Source organism: Bubalus kerabau, chromosome X (assembly GCF_029407905.1).
Source record: "Bubalus kerabau isolate K-KA32 ecotype Philippines breed swamp buffalo chromosome X, PCC_UOA_SB_1v2, whole genome shotgun sequence".
Lineage (NCBI taxonomy): Eukaryota > Metazoa > Chordata > Mammalia > Artiodactyla > Bovidae > Bubalus > Bubalus kerabau.
Window position 1 is genome coordinate 96,704,611 of NC_073647.1, and position 24,553 is coordinate 96,729,163.

General features: G+C 52.2%; 1 protein-coding gene across 5 annotated transcripts in view; it reads right to left on the minus strand.

Moving 5' to 3' along the window:
* Nucleotides 1-519: 519 nt before the first annotated feature.
* The window catches only part of STARD8 (StAR related lipid transfer domain containing 8), an 81,928-nt gene continuing 57,894 nt past the window's right edge, over nt 520-24,553 (minus strand). For 2 of the 5 annotated variants that reach the window (XM_055563970.1, XM_055563971.1), the window contains 13 exons: nt 14,702-14,773; nt 12,539-12,620; nt 11,490-11,553; nt 8,744-10,146; nt 7,880-8,053; nt 5,835-5,994; nt 5,187-5,385; nt 4,574-4,784; nt 4,188-4,302; nt 3,682-3,906; nt 2,488-2,705; nt 2,211-2,387; nt 520-2,063 (listed from right to left, as the gene is read on the minus strand). In XM_055563970.1, coding sequence (XP_055419945.1) covers nt 1,946-2,063; nt 2,211-2,387; nt 2,488-2,705; nt 3,682-3,906; nt 4,188-4,302; nt 4,574-4,784; nt 5,187-5,385; nt 5,835-5,994; nt 7,880-8,053; nt 8,744-10,146; nt 11,490-11,553; nt 12,539-12,620; nt 14,702-14,773 — 3,218 coding nt within the window. In that variant the 3' untranslated portion in view covers nt 520-1,945. Of the gene's footprint in view, nt 2,064-2,210; nt 2,388-2,487; nt 2,706-3,681; nt 3,907-4,187; nt 4,303-4,573; nt 4,785-5,186; nt 5,386-5,834; nt 5,995-7,879; nt 8,054-8,743; nt 10,147-11,489; nt 11,554-12,538; nt 12,621-14,701; nt 14,774-24,553 lie in introns of those variants that run through there. The other 3 variants (XM_055563972.1, XM_055563974.1, XM_055563973.1) reach the window with 3 other exon arrangements.

The window sequence follows — 24,553 nt, forward strand, 5'->3', positions numbered from 1 at the left end:
GTGACCAAAAAAGTGCTTCCTACAGGAAGTCAATATGAGGAGGCCTCTCTTTGCTGGTCACTGGAGCCAAATCAGGGGCTGCCCTGAGGCACTGAGACATGTCTTGTGGGTAGAACAGGGTCCCCAAGCTTCCTGAGACTGGGTCATAACTCTATCCATCAGCTTGAGCTGTGCGCAACAGAGGAAGAAAGGACAGCATAGCCAAAGGCATCCCTCCATAGGGCTATCATTAGTATGCATGAGGTCATGCTTAGGAGCTGCTCAGATAGGGAACCTGGTCAAGTCAGGGAATAGGGTTTGTGGCTTCTACTGAAGCCCTGACTTCTTGGAATCCTACCTCCCCCCAGCCCCAATAAACTCCCAAAGAGAAAGACTGAAGCCTTTCCCCATTTTTCCTGCGGCCTCCCCTGGTGTCCTGTGTTAATGTTCACAACATCTGAACCTGAAGTTGAACTGAACCTGCATCGTAACTTGTCCCTTGTCCCTGGTCAATCACCTCCGCAAAGACAACCACACAGATAGAGTGCATCTCTAGGAATGCTTTATTGTTGCACTGGGGGGTATCACATGGATTGTGCTCTCCACCTCCCCTGTCTCATCTCAAGTGCCCTGCCGCCCAAGGCTTGCTAGACCTCTGCCCCCACCCACAAATTATGGTACACTCATGATAGAATATGTGTGTGTATATATAGATAGATGTGACTGTATAATATATATATATATATATATATTTATCTATATGTACATAACACATTTTTAATATTGATACAATACTGACTGTACAGTATTTATAGGTACAAATAAAATAGATAGGTTTAAACATTACAACTAGTTGGCTGGAACCATCCCACTCCAGTTTATTCAGCCAAAAATAACAAAGCACCAGTTGGCGTTTGGCATTTGACTCCGCATGTGAACCAACATGACTGGTAGGTGGGATAGGTCAGGTTTGGATCAAGTCCCAGTGGGCTGAGATGACACTAAGCCCTTCCATCTGACGGGCTGGCTGCTTGAACCAGGGGCCAGGTCTCTGCTGGAGGGAGGGGCTGTCATATCAGCCTGCTACCACAGGCAAGAAGAGCAGAAAAAGTGATACAAACACAGAGAGTGTCTCCTCGCCACCATCTGCTTTTATTCAGCCTGTGCGGTGTCTGCTTACTCACTAGACATGGCAGTGCATGGCCACGGCTACGTGGGGCCCTAGGGAGGCAGATAAAGTGTGGGCCCAAGTCAGGGGAGCCTGGTTCATTGGTCTCTTGAGATCTGATAAAGGAAGGTTCTCCCCACTCTCACATCCCAAGCTAACCCAAATCGTCATGTCACCTACTAAGACCCATCGTTGCCCCCTCCTTAAATCAGCCTCCTGAAAATCAGCATCTTATTTACACAAATCAAACAGCTCATGGTGGTTGGGGCTGTGCTGTGCTCTGCCCCTGTGCCTGTCCACTCCAGTTCAATTTCTCTGCAAAAGCCAGTTCAGGATCAGTGCTGGGCCCAAAGGCAAGGCCAGAACCTCCTGTCCAACCTCAAAAGGACCCTAGCAGCAAACAGGATGACTTAACCTCTCGGAATAGCAGAGAGCTGGGAGCACACACTGCTCTCTGCCTCCTCAACCCACAGGCAGGAGAGCTGAGAAGACTTTAGACTGACTGGTCGCCCCATGGACCCAGAGGGCAGTAGCTGTCTTCCTGCTCTGAAAATGACTCCTTTCTCTCAGAAGGGCAGAACACAAGTTCAGGGGTGGAGGTGGAATGGAGAGCAGACACTGAAATTCTCTTTTCCTCCCTTGTGCATATGGAGGAACTTCAGGAAGTAAGGGGGACTGCATGGCCTTGCCTCTACCCTTAGGAGCAGCATCCATCTGGGAGCTCTCTGCTCTCATCCCCCCCTCACTGCCTTTGTGCCAGGGGGCTTGAGCAGTGGCACTCTGGGATCAGGCTGAGGCTCACAACTTTGTCTCAGGGCCAGCTGCCTGCAGGGTCGGGAAGGAATCCCGGATCTTTGCCACCTCCATGGCGCACAGGTGTCCGAAGACTTTGTTGTACCAGTCAGGAGAACGGCCCCTGAGGAGGTAGAAGCAGGAAGGCATGAGTTGTGGGTTCTTCCTTTGAGCCCCTTCCAGGGACAAGGAAGATAGGACTTGCCTCCTAGGATCAGGGGCATGGGGCGGGGCAGGGGCAGGGGACACCAGGGCTGAGGGGGCTTTGTACCTGAGGTCAGCACGGCAGATGTGAGTGAGCCGGGAGCGGCCCAGGCCGCAGGGTTCCATGAGGTACTGGGACGTGAGCATCAGAGCCCGCACCCCCGACTCCGGCACAGGCTGCTCAGGATCCAGGGACTGAGACACGAGGAGGCAACCCCCACGGGGCAGGTCAGAGCGCCACATCCTGTGGGGAAGGGATGCACACATTCAGCTTCCTGGCACTGGTTTCCTCCCCACCTCCCCAGTCCCCCAAGCACACAAGAGTGACAGCTCATGCCCCTCACCGGAGCACCACAAAGTCGCGGCAGGGATGGGGTGCCATGCTGTCAGTGACATAGTGGTACAGCTCCACACCCGGCATCAGGGCTTCCAACACCTGGGCCCGCAGAAGATCCTCATCCCAGAGGGCCCTCTCCCGCAGGACACGGTGTAGCACCACGGCTGGAGGGGCTGCCACTTCTGTGGATGCCTTCCACACGCGCAGCGGGTGCCCGTCTGGTGCCTGTGAGCAACAAGAGTGGGGACAGGGGCAGCTGTCAGGCCTGAAGAACTCCCACTCCACCCCTGGGCACCGGCCTGCCCTCACTCCAGCCCCCAACAAGGGAAGGCTGCAGGGCTACTCTGCTAACTCCAGCCAGATCCAGACAGACCAGCCCTGTGTTTCCTGTCCTCTTCCTCCTTTTCAGATTTCTGCTCCTCTGCCTGCTCAAGAGCACAAAAAGATGACAGGACACATATTCTCCCAGGCCTACTAGGCTCTACCAAGCAATGGGCACAGTGCTTGGAATTTCTGGAACCAATGATGATGGTCATCCTCAATGAACTCCTCCACCTACCATGGAAAGTGGAGCACGTGCAAAGCAACAAAAGCTGCCACTCCTGGTGCCTTTTGCATGTGCCAGGCCCTGTACAAGCCTCTTACCCTGATCCTGTGAGGGGGTTTTTACTATGACCATGGCAAACCTCGGACTTGTAGCCTTACTTCGAATTGGAGAAGGAACATGGCTCATGTCAAGAAGGACAGAGAGAAGTTACCTCCAGCCTGGGGCATGACTGGAGCCTTTGAACAGAGGAGGGGGCACATCAAGTTGGGGCTGAAAATGGCTGGGGAAATATAATGCTTGGGGCAGGCCCGTCCTGGCAGAAGAACAGCAGCGGTAAGAAGCACAAAGGTGGAAATGCAAGGAGCTCAGCATGACTGCGGTGCAGGGAGGGATGGGAGTGAGGCCCTAAAAGCAGTGACCTGTCTGGAGCAGGCCTTCGGGAAGGTAATGCCAGCAGGTGCTCCCCAAGACAGAGCCCTGGTGTCGCTTGCTTCTCACTTCCTTACGGTGCTTGCTCTGCTGCCTGCCATTCTCCATTCTCCATGCAGAAGCACAGTGAGAGGCGGGGCAGCTCCTTCCTTGGGGATCCTTGCACACAGCCTGTGCTCTGCCCCCTCTTGGTCCCATGGCCGGCCTGGGCAGCAAGGTCCTCACCTTCTTGCAAGCCAGCTCCGTGTGCTGGGGCCCCGGCATGCTCATCCAGCCCTTGAAGCGCTCAGCAGCATTGTGCAGCAGCTCCTGGATGCTCTCTTCCATATAGAGGCTCAGGCTTACACCAGCAGCCCGGGCCTGCCGCAGTTCAGCCAGGGCTGGGCCTGGAGGGCTGAGTTCAGCCGCACTGTAGGAGCCACACAGTTGCAGCACCATGTCTTGGGGCACCTGGGAGGGCATACACAGACTGGGTTGGGGGCCAGGGGGAGTGGCAGAGGGTCAGGGACCCCTGGTCCTAGAGCCTGTGGGGTCTGCCAGGTTCATTTTAAGGGAGCAGAGGTCTGGCTGCTGCAGGGTGGTAGATGAAAAACTACAGGGGAAGAGCTGAAAGTAGGAGATTGAGGCATATGTGGTCAAGATCGGCCCTATCCCTGATTTAGGGTGCAAAGGTCAGGTATGTTGGTTCTACTGGGTCTGGGAAGTAGGCACCATGGCCTAGAGTGGCTCACCTGGAAAAGTTTCTTGCAGTCACTGATCATGTGTGATAAGCCCTGGGTGGCAGCCATGTTCTCACTCAAGTCCCTAGGGCCTGGCCGGCCAACTAGGCTGCGTTTGCTCTTGATCCTGGAGGGAAGGGCCAGGAAGAGAGGGCCAGGAAGAGAAGATGGCATAAGGGCACAAGACAAGCTCCCCAGAAGCTTGCTTGCCAGTCCTGAACACAAAACAATCTGCTGCCCTTTCCAAGCCCCTGCTTCACAGCGTCCAACCAGCCCCAGGCCCCTGAAGAGTCAGACTGACCCCTTGTGGTGATGCCTGGGAACTGCCGTGCCAGCCAACCAGGGCCAAAAAGCCAATGAGCCCCGAACCCTCCCTGCCATGCCCTGCCCTGTTTCACCTGGGTGAGGGGTTATCCTTCTTGGAGACGTTGAGGTGGAAGATAGAAGGTGCCAGGCACACTGCCAAGTTACCGGCTGTCATCTGGTTCTCCTCAGCAGAGGCAATGTCACTTAGGAAATAGAGCAGGGTCTGTAGTACCTCTCGGTTCTCATCGGGGAGCAGCAAGGTGGCGGCTTGTGTGGCTGCCAACCACTGATCCTTGGGGAGGACTGTGAGGAAGGCATGACAGAAGGGCTTCCTTATTCCCCAAGAGCCTCTGCAGAATGCAGAAGGCACAGCAATCCCAAAGTGAAATTGGTGAGGGGGAAGGTGGACTCTTGGCGGGGGGGGGGGGGGGGGGTCTCTGGGTGCTAGATCAAGCCTGGCTCTAATGTGAAGTGTACCCTTGTGGAAGTCCCTGCCTTTCTTCAGGGCCTCAGTCTATCCTTCCATATAATGGGTTTGGGGAATACAATGTGGTCTTTAACAACCTTACAACTCGGCATAGAAAATCTTTCACTGAGCTCATGGGCATGGCTATACTTGCCTGCACAAGGTTTATCTTCCACAAACCCTAGGATTCAGGAAGGCTGAGAACCTGGCAAGTTACTGGGGATAGGTGGGTGACTCACGCTGGTAGATCTGCAGGAAAGTGGTAGTAAGCTTGCTGGTGAAGATGGGCTCGGGCAGGTCCCGGAAATACTGCTTCAGTAAGTCAGCCACATCATAGGCTGACTGGCCCTCATAGCAGACGTTGTCAGGGGAGGTCTCATTCATTTGACGCAGGGTCTGGATCCTGGACTTCACTCCAGACTTGCGGAAGATGCCCACCTGGCCCATGGAGGGGAGGGAAGGAGACTGTGAGGCCAGCCATAGACTGGGTATCAGGAGTGTAGGCCACCCCAGAGACCCCCAAGCCTGGCAAGCTTCCTGCTAGGCAGGGTAGGAGAAAAGTGGAAAAATCAAAAAGATGGGTTTTTATAGCTTTGGGTCCAAGGAGAGAGATGGCCTTAAAGGAGATGAGTAGGAAAACAAGGTCCTAGGCTAAGGCAGGCTCCTGGTAGATGGGGGCTACTGCACTTGGGCGAGAAAAAGCTGGCACAGAGCCAGGTGAAAGGGAGCTTGGGTCCATCCTTCTTTGGCCTTCATGAATATAGAAAAAGTCTCCGTTGGGCCAGCCCGACCCAGGGGGAAGGCCAGAGTGGCTTCCCTCCCCGATCCCTCAGCCTTGGACTTCTTTCCCATTGCCATCTCTCCTCATGCTCCCTGGAAGGCCTCACCTGGTCCAGGCACTGGCTACGCAGGTAGCGCATGGCTTGCTGAATGCTCTGGGGCAGTGGCTGGCCTGTGCGCTGCACATGAACGAGGGGTGGCACCCCAAATACCTGCTGGCCCCTGTAGTCTGGTGTCTTGTTCCTCTTCATGAACTTGGGGACTGACCTATTCAAGGGAGAGATAAAAGATCAGGAATGGGGACAGGGTAGGCCCAGACACAGCTTGGAGACTGTCTCTAGTCTTGGGAACTCAGGTGGGGTAAGAAACATGCCATCTGCCCAGAGTCAACATTCATCGAGCACCCATTCTAGGCCCAGTCCTAGGGAGTCCCAGAGGAACACAGGGAGCTCTCAGTCTGGTCAAGGAGATGACTGCATTGACAGGCAGTGACAATACACATGGCCAGAAGTGAGCCAAGAACTTAAGGAAGACCCACAAGGGAGGGTAACTATACCTAGCAGGTCAGGGAAGGCTTCAGAGGGAAGGTAGAAATTCAGCCAGTTCTTGAGGGATAGGTAGGCATTGTCCCAGAGGAGAAATGGGGGAAAAAGACATTCCAGGCAGACAGAAGAGCATGGTCAAAGGTAAAGAGGCAGGAACCAAATTCTACATTCAGAGAAGGGTGACTGGTCTGCTGGCCTGAATGGTGGTGGTGTTTGGGCGTGGTAGAATAAAGACCCTGACAGATGAGGCAGGGTTGAAATGTGAAAGGATCATGATGGGAAGGAAGCCAGACCTTATTCTTTGACACAGGAGGGTTTTGTCAGGAAAATGACCACCAAAGCTGCATTTCAGGACAATCTCCTTGGTGGCAGCACGGAAATTGAGATAGAAGAGGTATAGCTGGGGGGCCTGGGGTCCCCCTTCACCCCCTCCTCATTCATGGCACACACTCATGTAAATCCCACGTGCATCTCCCACAGACATACATAAGGCATCCGGAATGGCTAACAAACATATGAAAAGATGCTCAACATCACTCATTATCAGAGAAATGCAAATCAAAACCACAATGAGGTACCATTTCACGCCAGTCAGAATGGCTGCTATCCAAAAGTCTACAAGCAATAAATGCTGGAGAGGGTGTGGAGAAAAGGGAACCCTCTTACACTGTTGGTGGGAATGCAAACTAGTACAGCCACTATGGAGAACAGTGTGGAGATTCCTTAAATAACTGGAAATAGAACTGCCATATGACCCAGCAATCCCACTGCTGGGCATATACACCGAGGAAACCAGAATTGAAAGAGACATGTGTACCCCAGTGTTCATCGCAGCTCTGTTTATAATAGCCAGGATATGGAAGCAACCTAGATGTCCATCAGCAGACGAATGGATAAGAAAGCTGTGGTACATATGCACAATGGAGTATTACTCAGCCATTAAAAAGAATACATTTGAATCAGTTCTAATGAGGTGGATGAAACTGGAGCCTATTATACAGAGTGAAGTAAGCCAGAAAGAAAAACACCAATACAGTATACTAACACATATATATGGAATTTAGAAAGATGGCAACGATAACCCTGTATATGAGACAGCAAAAGAGACACAGATGTACAGAACAGTCTTTTGGACTCTGTGGGAGAGGGCGAAGGTGGGATGATATGGGAGAATGGCATTGAAACACGTAAATTATCACATGTGAAACGAATTGCCAGTCCAGGTTCGACGCATGATACAGGGTGCTCAGGGCTGGTGCACTGGGATGACCCAGAGGGATGGGATGGGGAGGGACATGGAAGGGGGGTTCAGGATGGGGAACACATGTACACCCATGGCGGATTCATGTCAATGTATGGCAAAACCAATACAATACTGTAAAGTAAATAAATAAAATAAAACTGAGATTAAGAAAAAAAATAAGGCACCTGGAGTCATGCTGGCCTCTCCAGTTTCCCAGCACATCCCACCAGTCCACTGACATAAGGGCTCCGCCTGCCTGACCCACTTTCTGAGGGTGACCCTCCCAGGACCCTGGAGTGGGGCAGGGAGGGATCTAAGACCTGGATAAGCAGCTCAGTGCCCACTCTGGCCCAGGAGGACTCACCAGACCCAGCCCTGTTTGTGGGGGATGGTGTACTTCTCCATGAAAGTGGTGAGCCGCAGCAGTGAGCCCTTGTGCAGGAGGTGTATCTGGCTGGCAAACTGCCGGTTGATCTCCAGTGACTCTGAGTTGAGGCTGGGCCGGTGAGAGTTCTGAAAGCTGTGCCAACGGAGCTTCCTAGTGAGAGGCGAGGGGGTAGAGAAGGCTGGAGGAGCAGGTTTCAGCAAACCTTAGGAAAAGTTGTGTTCTTCTGGTCCTTTTTCTCCCCCCGCCAAAGAAAATATATACAAAGAGATGGGACCACTGTCAGCACTGCTGCGGGGCTCCAGGGTGGAGGAAGCTTAGTCTTGATTTCCAGGGCTGCCCAGAGGCCACGATGTTGTCAGGGAGGGTGGTACAGAGATCGGGCCCATCTAGTGCCAGCAAGCAGTATGAGCCCCTGTTCCATTCAAGACTGCAGGGGAGGGGCTTCTCTGAAAAACCCAGAATAGTGAAGCTGGGGATCAGAGACCATCTCCTGCAATGCCCTTGATTTACACGTGGGCTACCTAAAGCCCAAAAGGAGCTACAATTTGCACAGGCCGTAGCAGAGGCAGGTCCTAAAGCTTACATTCTAGATCCCTGAGTCCCGTAATTTCTTTTTCTCTTCTGGGACTGGCTGCAGGCAGGCAATCACTCAGCCCCTAAGAACTTTCCCCTGCACCTTGTGACTAAAAAACTGGCAGTGGGAAAGGGGGATATGGAGGGCGGATAAGGAAGGGAGGGGAGAAAAGGGGTAAGGGAAGAGATGAGAGGAGGGGGAGGGAAAGGGAGAAGGGAGAAAGAGAGACAACCGAAGCCCTGCCCACCCTTACCCTGAACTCCCACCTGCAGGGTCTGGTAAGTGAGGCCCCGACACCTGAATCTCGTCGCTCACGGGATACTGATGTCTGGAGTCCAGTCGGGGACCCTGTAGCCTCAGCCTCGTTCATGGAGTTCCCGCTACTATCCAGCTCACTGGAGGAGGCCACAGTGTCGGAAACGTGTCCTTCTTCCACAGACAGGCTGGAGGAAGAGGTTGGTTCCCCCACTGAATGTGTCTCCTCCTCATGATCCTGGGCAAAGCCTGGGGCCCCAGTCTCTGACTGTGCCAGGAACTCAGCCTTGGCAGGGGTCTGAGGCTGAGCCAGGACTCCAAGTTGCACATCCACCTGGCCCAGGGCTAGGGACTCCCTGAGGGCTGGAGCCTCTCCCTGGGTCCGAGCCTCACCGGTCTGGCCTTCCACTCCATCGGTCGCTATTTCTACTGTTGAAGTGGCCTCCTCCTCTACTTCCTCCTCCTCTTCTTCTTCCTTATCTCCAGGCCCCAGGTCTGGGCACATGGCCTGAGACCAGAGTTCTACCCGCTGCTGCAACCCCCACACGTGCTGGAGGATGTCATCCAGGTGAGTGTAGCTGTCCCCACCTTCCTCCTCCTCCTCTTCAGCCTCGGCCCCAGCCAGTACAGGCTCAGCTGGATACAGCTCCGGCATGTTGTCGTAGATGCTGGTGTGGCTACCTGTGGAGCCACAGGAGCCCCGGCGCCCTTCATGGCCCCAGTGCCTACCCGGCTGCCAATCTGCCAGGCGGTGTCCATCCTCTGGGCACAGGCTCTCAATGGACAAGGAGCGAGGAAATGTGCCTGGTTTGTGGTCTCTGGGCACATGCACCAGGCAATCACCCTGGTGTGCCCGCGGAGGATGCTGGAACATGGCCACAGGCCAGGCCTCCCAGGCCCTCTGAGTCTCAGCGCCACTGCCACTGGCTGAAGTGGCCGCCTGGTTCTTGGCCCGATAGAGGAAGCCATGGCGACTTCGGAAAGAGAAGGCTTTGGCAACCTTTTCTGAGGTGACTGAGCTGTGCTCCAGATCTGCTTGCCGGCCTCCACCCTTTTCCTTCCGCCTGAGAGACTCAAGGTGCTTGAGGAAGCTCTGGGAACGGTGCTTCTTGGTTTTGTCCCGGGGGCCCTCCTGGCCCCGAGTGGGGCTGAGGAAGGGCCAGTGACTTGGGCTGGAAGAATGACCTAGCAAGGGCAGATCCGCTGGCTCAGGTGGTAGGCTCACAGTGATGGCAGGCAGGGAGGTGGCACTAAGCTCAGTGAGGACACCCTCACAGCTAGAGGTCACTGGCAGGCCAGGGCTTGGTGGGGCCAACAAGTCAGAGGAACCCATGCGAGACCACTGCTTACTTTCTCGCTCAAAGGTCCAGTGGTTGCTGATGGTACAGTGCTCTTCCTCCTCTGAGTCTTCATTCTGAGAAGAGTATCACAGGGTAGGGTCACGGGTAGCCAGTCCACAAGCCCTTTCTTGGGCTCCACTCTCTGCCTCCAAACTCTTTGGGGACTTGGGGGCAAAGGGCCCTGCTCTCTGACTGAGAACACATCCTCAGAGTAGGAGGCACTCCTCGACACTCTGGGAGTACCGGAAGAAGCCAGGAGTCATGGAGAAAGCCTGGACGGAGGGCAGTGGTCATCTGGTCAATGAAATCCCTACCCATTTTACAGACAGGGAAACCTAAACAAATGAGAAGCTGCTTGCCCAAGGTCATGGCAACCAACTCCAGTATTCTTGTCTGGAGAATCCCATGGACAGAGGAGCCTGAAGGGCTGTAGCCCATGGGGTTCCAGAGAGTCAGACATGACTGAGGGACTAACAATTTCACTTTCAAGTGAATGACACAGCAGGGCTGGAATCCAAGCATCCCTGACATCCTGTCCTCAGCAGCCTCCCAGCGAGTCTTGAGGCTATAGTCTTAGATAAGAATCCCAGAATGCCAGAGCTAGAAAGGATATTTTACATTTTCTAGTTTTCTACTTTGCAAAGTGGGGACGCTGAGGACCAGAGAGGGGAAGAACTTTGTCCAAAGTCACTGAAAAGTCAGTGCAGAGCTGGGGCTAGGAGCCCAGGGTCTCCTGTTTCCCTGGCGACTTGTTGACGGCAGGCCTCTGGTGGAAAAAGCTCCAGAGAAAAACCCATAAAGCCTGACCCCAGGGAAGGGTAGGTTCATTTCCCCACCTTCCAGGGCTACATGCAGACCCAGAGCCATCTTAGTTCCTGCAATCCCAGACTAGCAGAGTCAGAAAGGTTTTTGGAGGGTATTAATGCTGCCCTCAATTCATTGTAGAGCTGGAGAAAATGAGGCTTAGTGTAAGACTTTGTGAAGTGAGATTGGACATCCTGACTTCTAAGATCTTCTAAGATCATATAGGCCATGATTTTCCATCACATTATTCTGTCTCTGCCCCCAGTGAAGGAATTTTTGCCATCACAGAGAAGGCATGTAGGCAGATGGACTTCCCTGAGGGGTGTCCATCACTAGGTCAAGTTATTAGAAAATCCAGGAGGGAGTGGTGGGCTGATAAGGCTGAGTGATGCTATGAGTCAGGGTACTTTTTCTCATACCCCAACTTTGAGACCAGGCTAGCCGAAACCCAGCAGCCTCATAAACGTACATCCTACTCCCAGGCTGGAGCAAGGCACCACCCTGGACAGCCCAGCCTCCTAGGACACTGGACTAGTTTCATAAGTTGTTTGTGTTTGTCCTGGGTTCGCCATGGTGCCACAAGACCACAGACCCTATCCTTGCCCTAACTCACCTGCTTGCATTGAAAATGAACCTCCAGTTTCATCGAGGCACAACTGTTCAAGGTCATCAGCCTCCTGCAAGTAACACAAAGCAGGGTTCACCCAAGGGTCACAAGCCACCGAGCCTGCAGGGACTAGCCTAGGACACTAGGAAGATGCCATCCACTGCTTCACGTTCTCAAGACATCAAAACATCTCCCAAGTCCCTGTGTTCATGAAGGTTTCAGTGCTAGACATGATGCTGTAGAGATTATCGGCTCTTGTCTTCTAGGAACTTACAGATGTGAGACAAAAAATAAAAACAACCACTACAGAGATGGGACACATTCAAGAACAGAGCAGACAGAAGGCATAGAGGGCACACAGAGGGTGAGACGAGCAACTTCCCTGAAGGCAGAGGGGTGCAGTCAGAGAGAAGTCTTGCTGGAGAACAGAAATGGGATTTGGATCGACAGAGAGACAGAGACTCCTATCCCAGTCTTCAACCAAAGCCTGTGACAAGGTAGAGAGGGAAATGGTCAGTAAACAGACCAGTGCATGTGTGAGGGGAGGACTGAGGCTGATAAGGTTGGTCAGAGCCATGTTGCAAAAGGCCTCAGGTATCATGCTAAAAAAGCTTTAGACTTCTTTCTGCAGACAGCAACATATTTCAAGCAGAGGAGCACTCACTGGGAAGCTGACTCTGGTGGCTCTTGTGGGGTTGGATCAGAGCAAGGATGGGAATGCACAGATGGAAGATAGGAAGGCCAGTTAGAAGGATGGATCCAAGAAGTCGTGGTTTGGCCTCAAAAAGTAGAGGGGGACAAATTAGAGGAATGTTTGGAGGCTCTAACTGAAGGGAAATAAAAGGCCAAAGACCTTGGCTTTCTAGTGCCTGGGGGTGGGCAGTGAGGATATCACAGGCACAGAGACAGAGTGAAGAGTGAAGAGCATGAGAGCAGCAGATGAGCTTTGTTAATAGGCAGGTTACTCTGTCAGGGGGGCAAGGATGGCTTTTTTTCCACGAGGAAGCCCCAAGCCAGGCCCATGACCTCCCAGGCCTAGCCCTTAGCCCCCCTACCTGCACAGGGCCCCCAAAGAGTCCTCGTCCAAAAAACTGTGGTCCTTCTTCACAGAGCCAATATCCACAGGAAACAAACCTTCTGTATGGCAGAGAAAAGCAGAGATGAGTCAAGGGCAGCAGGTTAGAAACTCAGTGCCAGGGACCCTGCAGTGAGAAGAAGGGGGAGCAGGCAGCAGGGAGCCAGGCAGGCGAGAGCTGAGGAGGAGGAGAAAGGCTGCAGTGAAGGAGGGACCCAGGGAGCTCACGGTTGGCCATAAGGGGAAGATCAAGGAGAAGACAGAAGGTCGAGCTGGACAAGAGGACCCATCAGTCAGTGAGGCAGGTCCATGCAGGAGGCTGCTCAAGATGGGGAACCTCCTCTCTGGCCCAAGGTGAACCAGGGGTACCAGGGAAAGAACAAGGACACTGTGCAGTCAAACAATAGCTCCCTTTCCCTTCTGCTCAGAGCAGGAGCACCTGCTCCCTGGGGTTTGAGAAGGGAAAGGGGGAGAGGAAGGAGCAGAGGAAGAGGGGAGAATACCTGCAAAATCTCACACCTCTCTGCCTACTGGTAAAACAAGCCCATGAACTCATTTACTAATGTTAATTGAGCACCAACTTTCTGCTAGGCACTGGGGACACAACAGTGAATGAGACAAAAATGATCCAAGCTTTCATGGAGTTTGCACTCTCACAGGGGCAACAGATGGTGAACAGTATGTGAGAGAAACAAAGTATGCTGTTACAAATGCTAGCAAAGACATGAGCCAGGGTGACAGGGTAAAGAGAGGCCTTACTAAGGCTGAGCCCTGAAGAGCAAGAAGGGGTCAACTGGGCCAAGAGTCTGGGAGAAAGTCTCCAGCAGGACCAAAACTAAGGCTCCAAGGAGGGCGAGAGTCTGGTGTGAGCAAGTGGTAGAAAGAAGCCCAGACAGTAGTGAGCAAAGTGGAGAGAAGCACGTGGAAGCTGGGCGATGCAGTTTTGTCGGCTAGAACGAAGCGTTGCCGCTCACTTCATTTTGGGTGTGCCATGAAGCCCACGGAGGAGTGAGTGACAGAGTGAAGTGGGGTATACTGTGATCAGGCCTGCACTCCCTGGGTCACTCTAGCTGCTGAACATCAGAGTAGCGGACGGAGTGTAGAAAGGAGGCTGTAGCACTAGGCTGGGCGAGCAGATCACACTAATGTGACAGTTAAGGTGGTATGAAGTGGATCAATTCAAGATATAGTCTGGAGGGAGCAGGGTCTTGCTGAAGGGTTAGATACAGGCACAAAGGAAAAGAGAACCAGAGGATGATGTCGGGATGCGGGGCTTAGGTGGAGGAGGCGCCATCAGGTGGTAACATCTGAGACGGCTGTCAGACAGCTGAGCAAAGATACTGAATTGAGAGTTGAAGTGATGAATCTGGAGTTTGGGCCTAAGGTCTGGACAGAGAGACATTGGGGAGTCATCAGAATATACATGGTGCTCAGAAAAGGATCTCCTCAGAGATAAATGTCCAGAGAGAAGAAGGGCTAGGACAGAGTCCTGGGACACTCTAACAATGAGAGCAGTTAGAGGAAGCTGAGCCGGCAAAGGAGACTGAGAGTGGCTGCCAGAAAGCCGGGAGAAGAGGGCAGTCCAGGAGCTGGAGTGGCCAACTGCACTGAATGCTACTGAGAGATTAAGTCAGGTCTGAGAAGTGACCACTGAATTTGACCACATGTAGGTCCCTGGTGAACTTGACAAGGACTGTTTTGTTAGTGAGGTGGGGATGAAGCCAAGGTACAAGTGGGGATGTGGGAAGAATAGAAACAGCAAGTATGAACAACTCTAGAGAAAAACAGAAAAATGACGGAAAGCAGAGAAATAAGGCCGTTGGGAGGGGAGGTGAAAGCAGGGCTGCCCGAGTGCACCCTCCATGTTACGTCTACATAAATACTATCCCTAGGAGCTGTGCAGCGCAGCGGCCCTGCCTGAGACAAGGCGCTTTAACATATGGGAGACCCCAGAACTTGTGAGAGCTGATAAGCAGGCAGGAGAAAAGACAGGACAGAGGTTGTAACGATGGGAGCAGGCCAGGATAAACAGCTTTTTGTGTGGTGGGAGAAAAAAAATCTTACGGGCCCCATGTTCCAACTGAAAAATGGAGGGATAAGGCAACTCTGGGGTGGGGCAGGGGGAACCACTGAGTGACCTTACCTTCAAAAAGCTGAGCATACTTAGGGAAGCCTGTTGCTCGGAGCCACCTGCATGCTTTTTTGGCCTCAGCTTCTAAAACAGATGAGAGGAAGAGAGATAGGCAGAGGAAGAAGGTTAGCAGGTGCTGACGGCAAGCCACCCTGGGTATGCACACTTGAACCTCCAGCAGGGAGGCACCTATAGCTCTGGTGATCTGGAAATGACAAGAGAAGCACAAAGGGGCTATCGCATTCCCTCCATGTCACAGCTAGGATTTCCTTTCTGCTCCCCAAACCCTATTCCCTGGATGTGGTGGGACACCTCTCTCACACCGTATTCTCTGCCCAAGAACAGGACCACCACCAGCAACAACTCTAAGGAACATCTGGGGTCAAGGAATACTGCCAAGGGAAGAAACCACCACTGTGTCTTCATCCACTCCTTCCCCCACCACCGGGGAGGCACCCCCTTCCACAGTCCAGGTCCAGCTAGGGATACAAAATGTTCAACAGCGTTATTCTGTTTTCTATCATCATACCTAGTATTCCCCAGCATTCTGATAACAAATCTCATTTAACAGACACCATAAGCTGTGCGGATTTTAATGTGCTCATTTTACACATCCAAACAGGTTCAGAAAGGAAGGGCTCATCTCTAAGTCTCACACCATAAGGCAGTAGTGCAGAGGCCAGAGTTCAAGCTCAGTGTGATCCCCACTCAAGGTTCCGACCCCTTCTAACAAAGCAGCTCTTCTCCCCCATCACCAAGGTCCAGGCGAGGATGCCTCCATCCCCATGGGGCTTCCCCGGACTGCTCCAGCCCTCCCCCATGGCTTGGCCTCTTTGTGGCACAACCCAATGCTGACTGTCCAGCTGACAGTGCTGGCTTATGGGAGTCTTGGAGGGCAATGGCTGGGTTAGCCTCCCAACTCTGCCCTGGGAGTGCCTGGCACAGGGTGGGGTACCCCTGCTAGCCTCAGTGGAGACTTGCAGGTGGACTAAAGCCACAGTGGAGGCCCTCCTGGCCATGGCAGGCTGAATATCTGCAGCAGAACCCTGGGACTGCCCAATTCCCCACCCATGGTGCCAGGGAGCAGTGGGGCTGGGCCCATGGGAGCTGTCATTGATGTTGGGGCCACAGAGAGGCTGCTGCCTCTGCAGAGCTGCTCTGCCCATGGATTCCTGCCCCCACATTTCTTCCACTTCCTTACAGACTATAACCAGGAGCCTCCAAGGAGACTGGTGGGGATTTTCCAAGACAGGAAGAGCTCTCTCCCCAGTGGTCTCCCACAGGGAAATCCAAGATGAGATTCTGGCAGCCAGGAATCATAAGGTAAAGGACACAAATGTATTTCAGAGATCCTAGGTGGGTAGACAAGGGAAGGAAGAATGCGGGAAGGTGGAAGTTGGTCGGAAAAAGATAGCCTGCCCAAGGGTCACTAATGAGGAGTTGTTGCAGAGAAGAAAAGGCTCTGAAGCCTCTGGAGCCCCTAAGGGCTTATTGGGCCAACAGGGCAGGGGTGGGAATGAACACTCTGCATTTCTGAGAGCGTGTGCATTGGTTGCTGCCGTCCCAGTATCTGTCTCCGCAAGTAACTGTAGCCAAGTTTGCTCATGTCAGTGATCCACATAGATCAGTGTGGGACCATGCACCTGGATACACTTCCCCCTCAGCCACCTCAGTCTGTACCCACACCTGCATCTGTGTGCACACGTGTTTTACGTCACTATAACCTTCTAACCTGTGACAGAGGAATCATGAGGACCTCTGAGAGGTACTGGAAAGTGTTTGCTCCCACAGAGCCCAGCTAGCAGTACCTCAGCCCCTCTGGCAGGGGGCTATGCTAGACCAGAAAAGGATCTGGATCTCTAGGTCAGTGGTGATCCGGGGACATAGTGAGAACAGCCCTAAGGAACTTCACTCCAGCCCAGGCCGCATTTGACGGACATGGTTTTGCTGGTAGGACAGCTGAGCCAGCTGCCACAGCCACTTCCCTGTCTTTTGCTCCTACCAGCCCCCCGGGAAAAGGCCACCCCAGGCAGGGGGACCACCCTTCAGGATCAGGTCTGCATGTCAGGAACACACACTCCAAGACCACTGTAGCCTCTGGTCACTCATGGCTAGAGGCAGAACAAGGAGGAGGCAGCAGAGGGAGACACATCCGGATGCCCTTCCTGAGCCTGGAGGAGGTGGAAGACGGCAGAAATGAAGTCCTGATCTTACACATCTGCACATTTCACCTGAGTCACAAGGGGCCGTGGGAGAGGGGAAGGCTGCCCACTCCCCTAATGCTTGGCAGTAGCCCTGGCCAGGGTTGGTGGGAAGGGAACCAGCTCACTCAGGTGGGTGCCAAGGCTTTTTATTCATACATAGAGCCCTCTGTGCTGTGCTTAGTCGTTCAGTCTCATCCGACTCTTTGCGATCCCATGGACTGTAGCCCGCCAGGCTCCTCTGTACATGGGGATTCTCCAGGCAAGAATACTAGAGTGGGTTGCTATCCTCCTGGGGATCTTCCCAACCCTGGGATCAAACCCAGGTCTCCCACATTGGGAGCCCAAGAATTGGGAAGCCCAAGAATACTGGAGTGGGTAGCCTAGCCCTTCTCCAGAAGATCTTCCTGACCCAGGAGTCGAACCAGGGTCTCCTGCATTGCAGGCAGATTCTTTACCAGCTGAGCTACCAGGGAAGCCCTTAGAGCCCTCTAGCTTCCTGCTATTCAAAGTGTGATCATTGGACTAGCGGCATCGGCTTCACCTTGGAACTTGTTAGAAAGGCAGAATCCCAGACTTTCTGAAACAGAATCTACATTTAAGTAAGTCCTTGAGTGATCTGCATGCACATTAGAGTTCGGGAAGCACTGGCACAAATCAGCTAGCTCAGGGATTTTCACCTGTGGACGCACATTAGAATCGACTAGGAAGCTTTGTAAAACTACCAATCCCTGGGAGCCCCACCCCCAGAGGCCGATTTAATTGATCTGTGGTAAGACTCTCCAAATCAGTATTTTTTAAAAGCTACAGTATAGACATACTGGAAATGGCCCAAGGGACTTTACCAAATCACACAGAATTAAGCGTCACAACTAAAATTACTACCATCTTTTAATTCCATGTCCTGTGCTCTTTCCATTGTATTATGGCACCTGCCTTCAGATGCCACATAAACAAAAGGCTTAGATTCAAAGGAACCAACTCCAGGTCCCCAAACTTTTTTCTGCCCTTCTGATCTAGTGGAGTGACAAGTCTGAGTTCAAATCCTGGTCAATCACTTGCTCTCTGACTAAGCAGTCTGACTAGCTAATTCTCTAACTTTGGGCAAGTTGTTTAACCTCTCTATGACTCAGTATTCTTTTCTGTAAAATGACAAAAATAGAATCCACATCTAATAGCTACTGAGAACATTAAATAAAATACCAGGGATAAAAAGCACTGGCACATTGTACCGAGCATTCAGCAGAGTTCCTACCCAACACTGACAGGAGGGTCCTAAGGAAGAAGAGAAAATGGGATAAAAAGACCCAACTAGTATTCTTTTCTGGGCCTGGATAATGACTGCATCTATACCTCTGTCAGAATTGGAACTAGATGGCTCAAGGAAGTGAGAGTAGGAGGCAGAATTATCAAAGAGGCCACAATAATTCCAAAAGACAAAACAGCCAAGGAGTTAGAAGCAGGGTCTGAATGAATCCTCAGCAGCACCTCCTGGCAGGAATCTAAAGAATGTAATGGCTTATTACCTGGCAGGATGTCAGGGACATTGGCTCCTGACAATAGACCACCTCACAGAGGCTTGAGAGGCCCTGAGGCTCCCTCCCAGATGGAGTGGTCAGGGGCTTTTGTCTTAGTGATTAAGGGCTGAGCTAAGGTGCTTTGCTTTGTCCTTCCCACCAATCCTAGCCTGGCCAGGCTGGGGCCAGGAGTGACCACCCATCCCCAGTAGTCAGTCTCCCTGGGGCTGAGGCTCAGGGAGCACAGACCAAGGATTGCCTTATGTGCCTGGCAGGAAGAGTGACACTGGGCAGGCTGAGACGAGTGATGGAGGAATGTCTGTGGCCCCTGGTCCTGCCTGTGTCCAGATGTGCGAATTCCAACAGTTTTAACTACTATGTTCTGCAGGCCATTTTGCTGGCCAAGACTAGGGTAATATGCCAGGACAGGTTAGGGACAGCATCCAGCTGGCACAAGCTGGATTCCACTAAGATTTAAGCCGAGATTCCCTGGGGAGGGGCCCAGCCAATCCCCTCAAGGGTTGGGGGAGAGGACATACTAGAATGCTCCAGAGTCAATCATGCCTCAGTCTCCCAGAGGGAATGACGAAGAAGCACTAGCTGAGCAGCAGTGTACTGTCTCAGGGGCAAATGACAGTATCTACACCTACACTTCCACAGGCCACACCCAGGGATCCTCTTAGCACGGCACATTTTTCTATACAGAAGGATACAATGAAGAGAAAAGCAGGGCTTCTGTTTTAGAGAAACTCTACATGAACAAGGGAAGAGTTTATGTACTCAGGAAAAAGGCAGCACTATTTCCCACTGAGGAAATACAATAACACCCAAAGATGATACCTGAGTTGGAGAAAAAGCTTTGTCCAATCAAGCTGACTCTCCCACTTGCTGCCTAAATCATCATATGCAACTTGTCTTACTCTCTAAGCTTTGGTTTCCAAATCTACAATTTGGGGACTAACAACTTTACTGCCTACCTCTGAGGTTACTGTGTGCATCTGGCTGGGTTCTGTCTGATTTTGAGAGGCTGTATGAAAGTTATCATCAGAGAGGGCTGCTTTTATTAAGACAACTTGAACTTTGTATCCAGAGTCTTTAAAGTTCAGTTCCTAGGTATAAGGAAGTGGGAAAGTGAGCTAGGAGAAGAAAAGACAATCAACAACTAAGCTGCCAGAGCTCAGGTCTCATCCAGCCACTCTCTTCACTCGCCAGTCACCCCTCTTCACACTACTGTTGGGGAACTCAAGCCCTTTATGCCTTTGGTTACCCTGTGGGCTGTGAGATAGCTGCTGCCCAAGTCCTGGTTCAGCCTGCTCCCTCGCAACCCAAAATCGGGCTCAGGCCTCAGGACTGGGCAAGATCCAGGGCCTAGGACAAGAAAGGGGTAGATGCCACAGAGGCCCAGATCAAAGTGTTCTTGTTACTCCCAGAGCAGTTCCCTCTCAATTTGGGCTACACATTATAATCTGGGGAACTTGAAAATGCCAGTGCCTGAGGCCCAATTAAATCATGACCAATTAAATCAGACTCTCTGGAGATATAATTAGTTTTGTTTTGTTTTTGAGAGCTCTCCAGGTGATTTGAAAGCACATCCAGGATCGAGAACCGCTGCCCAAAACAGACATAACATGGTAAAAAAGCCACAGCATAGGTCTTCAGAAAGATTCTATCCAGAGGCTACACTCAGGCCGGTTCTCATCACTGGCTCATGCTCTCTTTGGGGCCAACGAACAGTGATGTGAATGCATGTGATAGACATCTGCAGGTGCCTGTGAAGGCAATTTATTCAGTTAGCTGACTTATTCCATGAGGCAGCTTTCAACAAACTTGGTTTTGTTTCTCTTACTTAGCTGCCTATTTGGAAGGGCATCTCCCCCGTGGCCCTCAATGCAGGATGAGTGATAGTCAGTCAGTCATGTCAGACTCTTTGTGACCACATAGACTGCAGCCCACCAGGTTCCTTTGTCCATGAAATTCTCCAGGCAAGAACACTGGAGTGGGTTGCCATTTCCTTCTCCAGGGTGAACGCAGGATGGGTATCTCCAAAACAAGGTTTGTTTCAGCATGGTGTCTCCTACCTCCAGTGAGCCTAGGGGAAAGAACCAATGTTCAGAGGGGTGAAGAAAGCCCTGGGAGGCTGATGTCTATGTGACAACCCAAGTTCCCAGGTATCTATGTGACAACTCAAGTTTCTAGGGTGGACTCTGTGAGGCCAAGCTGGTCGCCAAGGTAGGCAGAGGGGCCACTGACCACTCATCTTGCTGTTGCACCTGGGAAATGCCAAGTTCTGACAAAGAGCCTCTCAGGTCATTTCTCTTGGTTGATCTCTTGGAAGCTCCCAGTTCTTGTGCCTACCCCTACTCCTAGAGAGGGACCTCACTTGAGGAGGTGTTGGCCTTCCAGCAGAGGGCTCGGATCTCAGCTGACCCCAAGTGCTTGTGACCTGCTCCTTCCACTCTCCCATAAGATTACACTAAGGGGCCTTGGCCACGAGAAATGTGTCCACTCAGCCCCAAGGCAGTACTTCATTTGAATTTGCACAAAGGAGTCTGTGGGATTTGTTCTGACCCTGGCAAAGGTGCTGCAACAGGTGACCACCCAGATATGCACCTCTCTGTCTGGGAGACTGATGAAGAAGGGCCTTCACAAGGGCCAAGACTAAGAATTGTCATGGATGCCGAGACTGTCAAGACTTCCCCTCCTGACCTTGCAGCGGACATGCCGGGGTCTACCATGCTCTGTCTACTGGGAGGTCAGGTGTACTGGTTGTTTCTCCTGCTCTTAGCTGGAATCACAACTCTAACTAGGTTCTTCCAGGGGAGGGGGAAAGGGAGACTGAGACCAAAATAGCTCTTATCCCACATTCCAACCGTTGCAGGAGGGGTGCCGCAGCAAGGACTGCTGATGTCAAGTGGCCGAGCTTGATAGTGCTAGACACTGACTGGCCTCTGGTGGCTGGGCAGAACTCGGGCCCCCTGCTGCACCTGTTCGGATGTGAGCCCTGGTCTCAGCTAGAGCTACTGCGGGACTGGGTGGCAACAAAATGAAGCCACAAAATCTACTTGCTGGCCAGTGGCAGGTTCACAGGTGTGGCCCTCCTTCTCTAACACTCCATGTCCATGCCATGGCCACGAGGCCACAAGGATTCTCAACCAGAGACAATTTAACCCCCTACCCATCACTACCACAGGAGACCTTGGGCAATGTTGGGAGACATTTTTGGTCATCACAACTGGGGAAGGATGCTGCTAGTATCTACCGAGTAGAGGCCAGGGATGCTACTAAACATCCTATAATGCACAGGACACCTCCCATAATAAAAGAAAGCTTGACTCCAGACCTGAAGTGTAAGATACCAGGAACAGCAGCTTCCTTCCACCTTACCTGGGGGTCTCAAGCACCTCCAGGCAGCCCCAGCCCACCTTGGGGATGCCCTGAGAAGTGAGGTGAAGAATGAATGCAACGTTCGCTGTAGGTCCCTTATCTCTGGACACTGTGGACCCCTTTCAGCGTCAGCCAGGGGAGGTGACAGTTCTTATTTTTGGAGTTTTTATAAATATGGAAGTGATACAAGGAACTTCCAACTGTGCTCTCTCTCCACACACATACACAAAGCTGTAGCCCAAGCTGCAATATGCAGCTGTAAGTGGAGGAGGGCCATGAGGGCCCTGTGGCTAAGCCAGACTTCTGGCCTGCTGGGGCTGCTTGAGAATTTGGGTCCAGAGGCAGCCTGGTCTGTGGTCTCCTAGGCAAGCACTTGATGCAGCAGAGCCAAAGCAGACAGCTGACATTTTGCCTGGCACAGGGCTTCCTTATGAAAGTGAAGGTCAAAGCTGTCACCTGCTCTGCCACAGAGGCTCCATTAGCTTTCTTGCCCTCAGGGGATCCTGTCCCCTACCCCATCCCAGGTGTTCTGACAAGGTCATGGGAGACAAGGAAAGACAGGTGTTTTAATAATCCACGTGCTACTCCATCACTTCCAGTTCCCAGCCTGGAGGCAAGAGATACCAGCCTAACTGGTATGGGGCAGATGGAACTGCCCTCCACTGTGGTATGGGTGAACAGAGTACTGGATCCAAAGTCAGGAGAACTACATTCTGATCTTAGCTCCACTAGGAACCTGTCAGATGACCTTGGGCAAGCCAATACCTCCATCTAAGTGGCAGTTTCCCTATCTTTCAATGGCCACTCACCAAAATCTAGACCCAGAACAGAAGCATGTGTGATTGGTAGAGAGGGGAGCCTCCTCTTGTATGCTCTCTTCTGGGAGACTCAAGAAAGAACCTTCAATAGGGACCAAGAACAAACCCATCTTTCCCTTCCAATTCAGCTCTCCTGATTTCTGGCCTCCAAAGGCACCAAACATTAAGGCTTAAACCTCTAGTCGGGCTGGTCTGTCCTCTCTCTGCTCATGTATTTAGCCACCAACTTCTATCCATTTTTCCATCCAACAGTCACGATTTCCCATGCCCAATCGTGCTCCAGGTTCTCATGCCTGGATTATTTCTGCCCTGCAAGTTCCCAGCCTCCAGGCTGTCCTTTCAACAGGTCATCCTGCCAGCTTCTTCTCCAAAGAGCCCAGCTCTGACCTGGCCACTCTCCTAGTCTGCAACCTAATGGGCTCCCCATTGCCCACAGCTGGGGCAGACATCAAACTGATTTCCACCTCCACACTCAAGGCCCAGCCTGACTTGAAGCTGCAAATTCCTATTATTTATCACGATGAAGGTCAGACACCCTATCCCATGAAGACTTCATTCCCTGATCTCCCACCAACCCCCTAACACCCAGTTAAATTAAGTGCCCCCCCCCCGAATATTTCCATTACCTTCTTGACAGCACGTAACTGTGTCCCCTATTCCACTGGAGCTCTAGCAATTGGGTCCTTTGTATCTCAGTCTCCCCAGTGCTATGTGGTGTAGGCTACTGCATGTTCTGGCAACACCTAGATAGGAAGTCCTGTTTCCCAACTAAACATCGTGCAGACCTTCGACTTCACCCCCTCCTCTGGCATCTCCACAGTGGGGACACAGAACTGAGCTGCTGCTGCTGCTAAGTCACTTCAGTCGTGTCCGACTCTGTGCGACCCCATAGACGGCAGCCCACCAGGCTCCCCTGTCCCTGGGATTCTCCAGGCAAGAACACTGGAGTGGGTTGCCATTTCCTTCTCCAATGCATGAAAGTGAAAAGTGAAAATGAAGTCGCTCAGTCGTGTCCAACTCCTAGCAACCCTGTGGACTGCAGCCTACCAGGCTCCTCTGCCCATGGGATTTTCCAGGCAAGAGTACTGGAGTGGGGTGCCATTGCCTTCTCCACAGAGCACGCATCTGCAACTCAGCAGACTGGCTGACTGGCAGCCCACCTTGCCCCAGGGCAGAAACCATACATTCAGGAACCAAGGACCAAAGGTGTGAGAATAGAAGATAAACTCTGGATGAGGGTGGAGGCATTCTGCCTCATGGAGCACTTAGCTCTCCCATCCCAAGCTCCTGTGAGCACGCAAACTTACTTAAGAGAAGGGACATCCACCATCTTCTGCTTCCCTTTCCTGTTCTGCAAAATGTTGGTGCTCACCTGTTTTGACCCGGTACCACCACTTCTACATCCCAACCCCCCTTCCTAAACCCAACTTCCCTTTCCTCTTGCTGAGGCCAAATATAAACTTCTGGGCAGGAAATGCCTTGAAGGAGCTTGGCCCCACCCTGAGAGCCAGAGAAAATTGTCTCTGACAGAAAGGAAATAGGCCTGAGAGAAGTAGCCTCCTCAGGCCAGGTCTGCTCTCCTCTGGAAGCCAACAGACACAAGCCTGCCTTGGAGCCCAGCAGCGGCCAAAGGGAGGGCTGGGACAAGGAGCTCAAAGGAGAAGGTAGGGACAGGGGTGATGATAGGAATGCTCAGGCCATGGTGAGGTGAAGGGAAGGAAAACCCCAAAGAGTGGCCTTGGTGGCCGTGTTAGGACTCCAGAGCATACAGGTTCTGCAGTACGGTGAGTGGGAAGAGTAACAAGCGAGCGATCTGAAGACCTGACTTTTAGTCCTAGCTCTGCTACTTCTCAGCTCTGGCTGTGATCATTATTGATAACAATTTTTATGATACTGAATGTAATTATGTTGTGTATTAAGAATAATTCATGATAGACACTAATA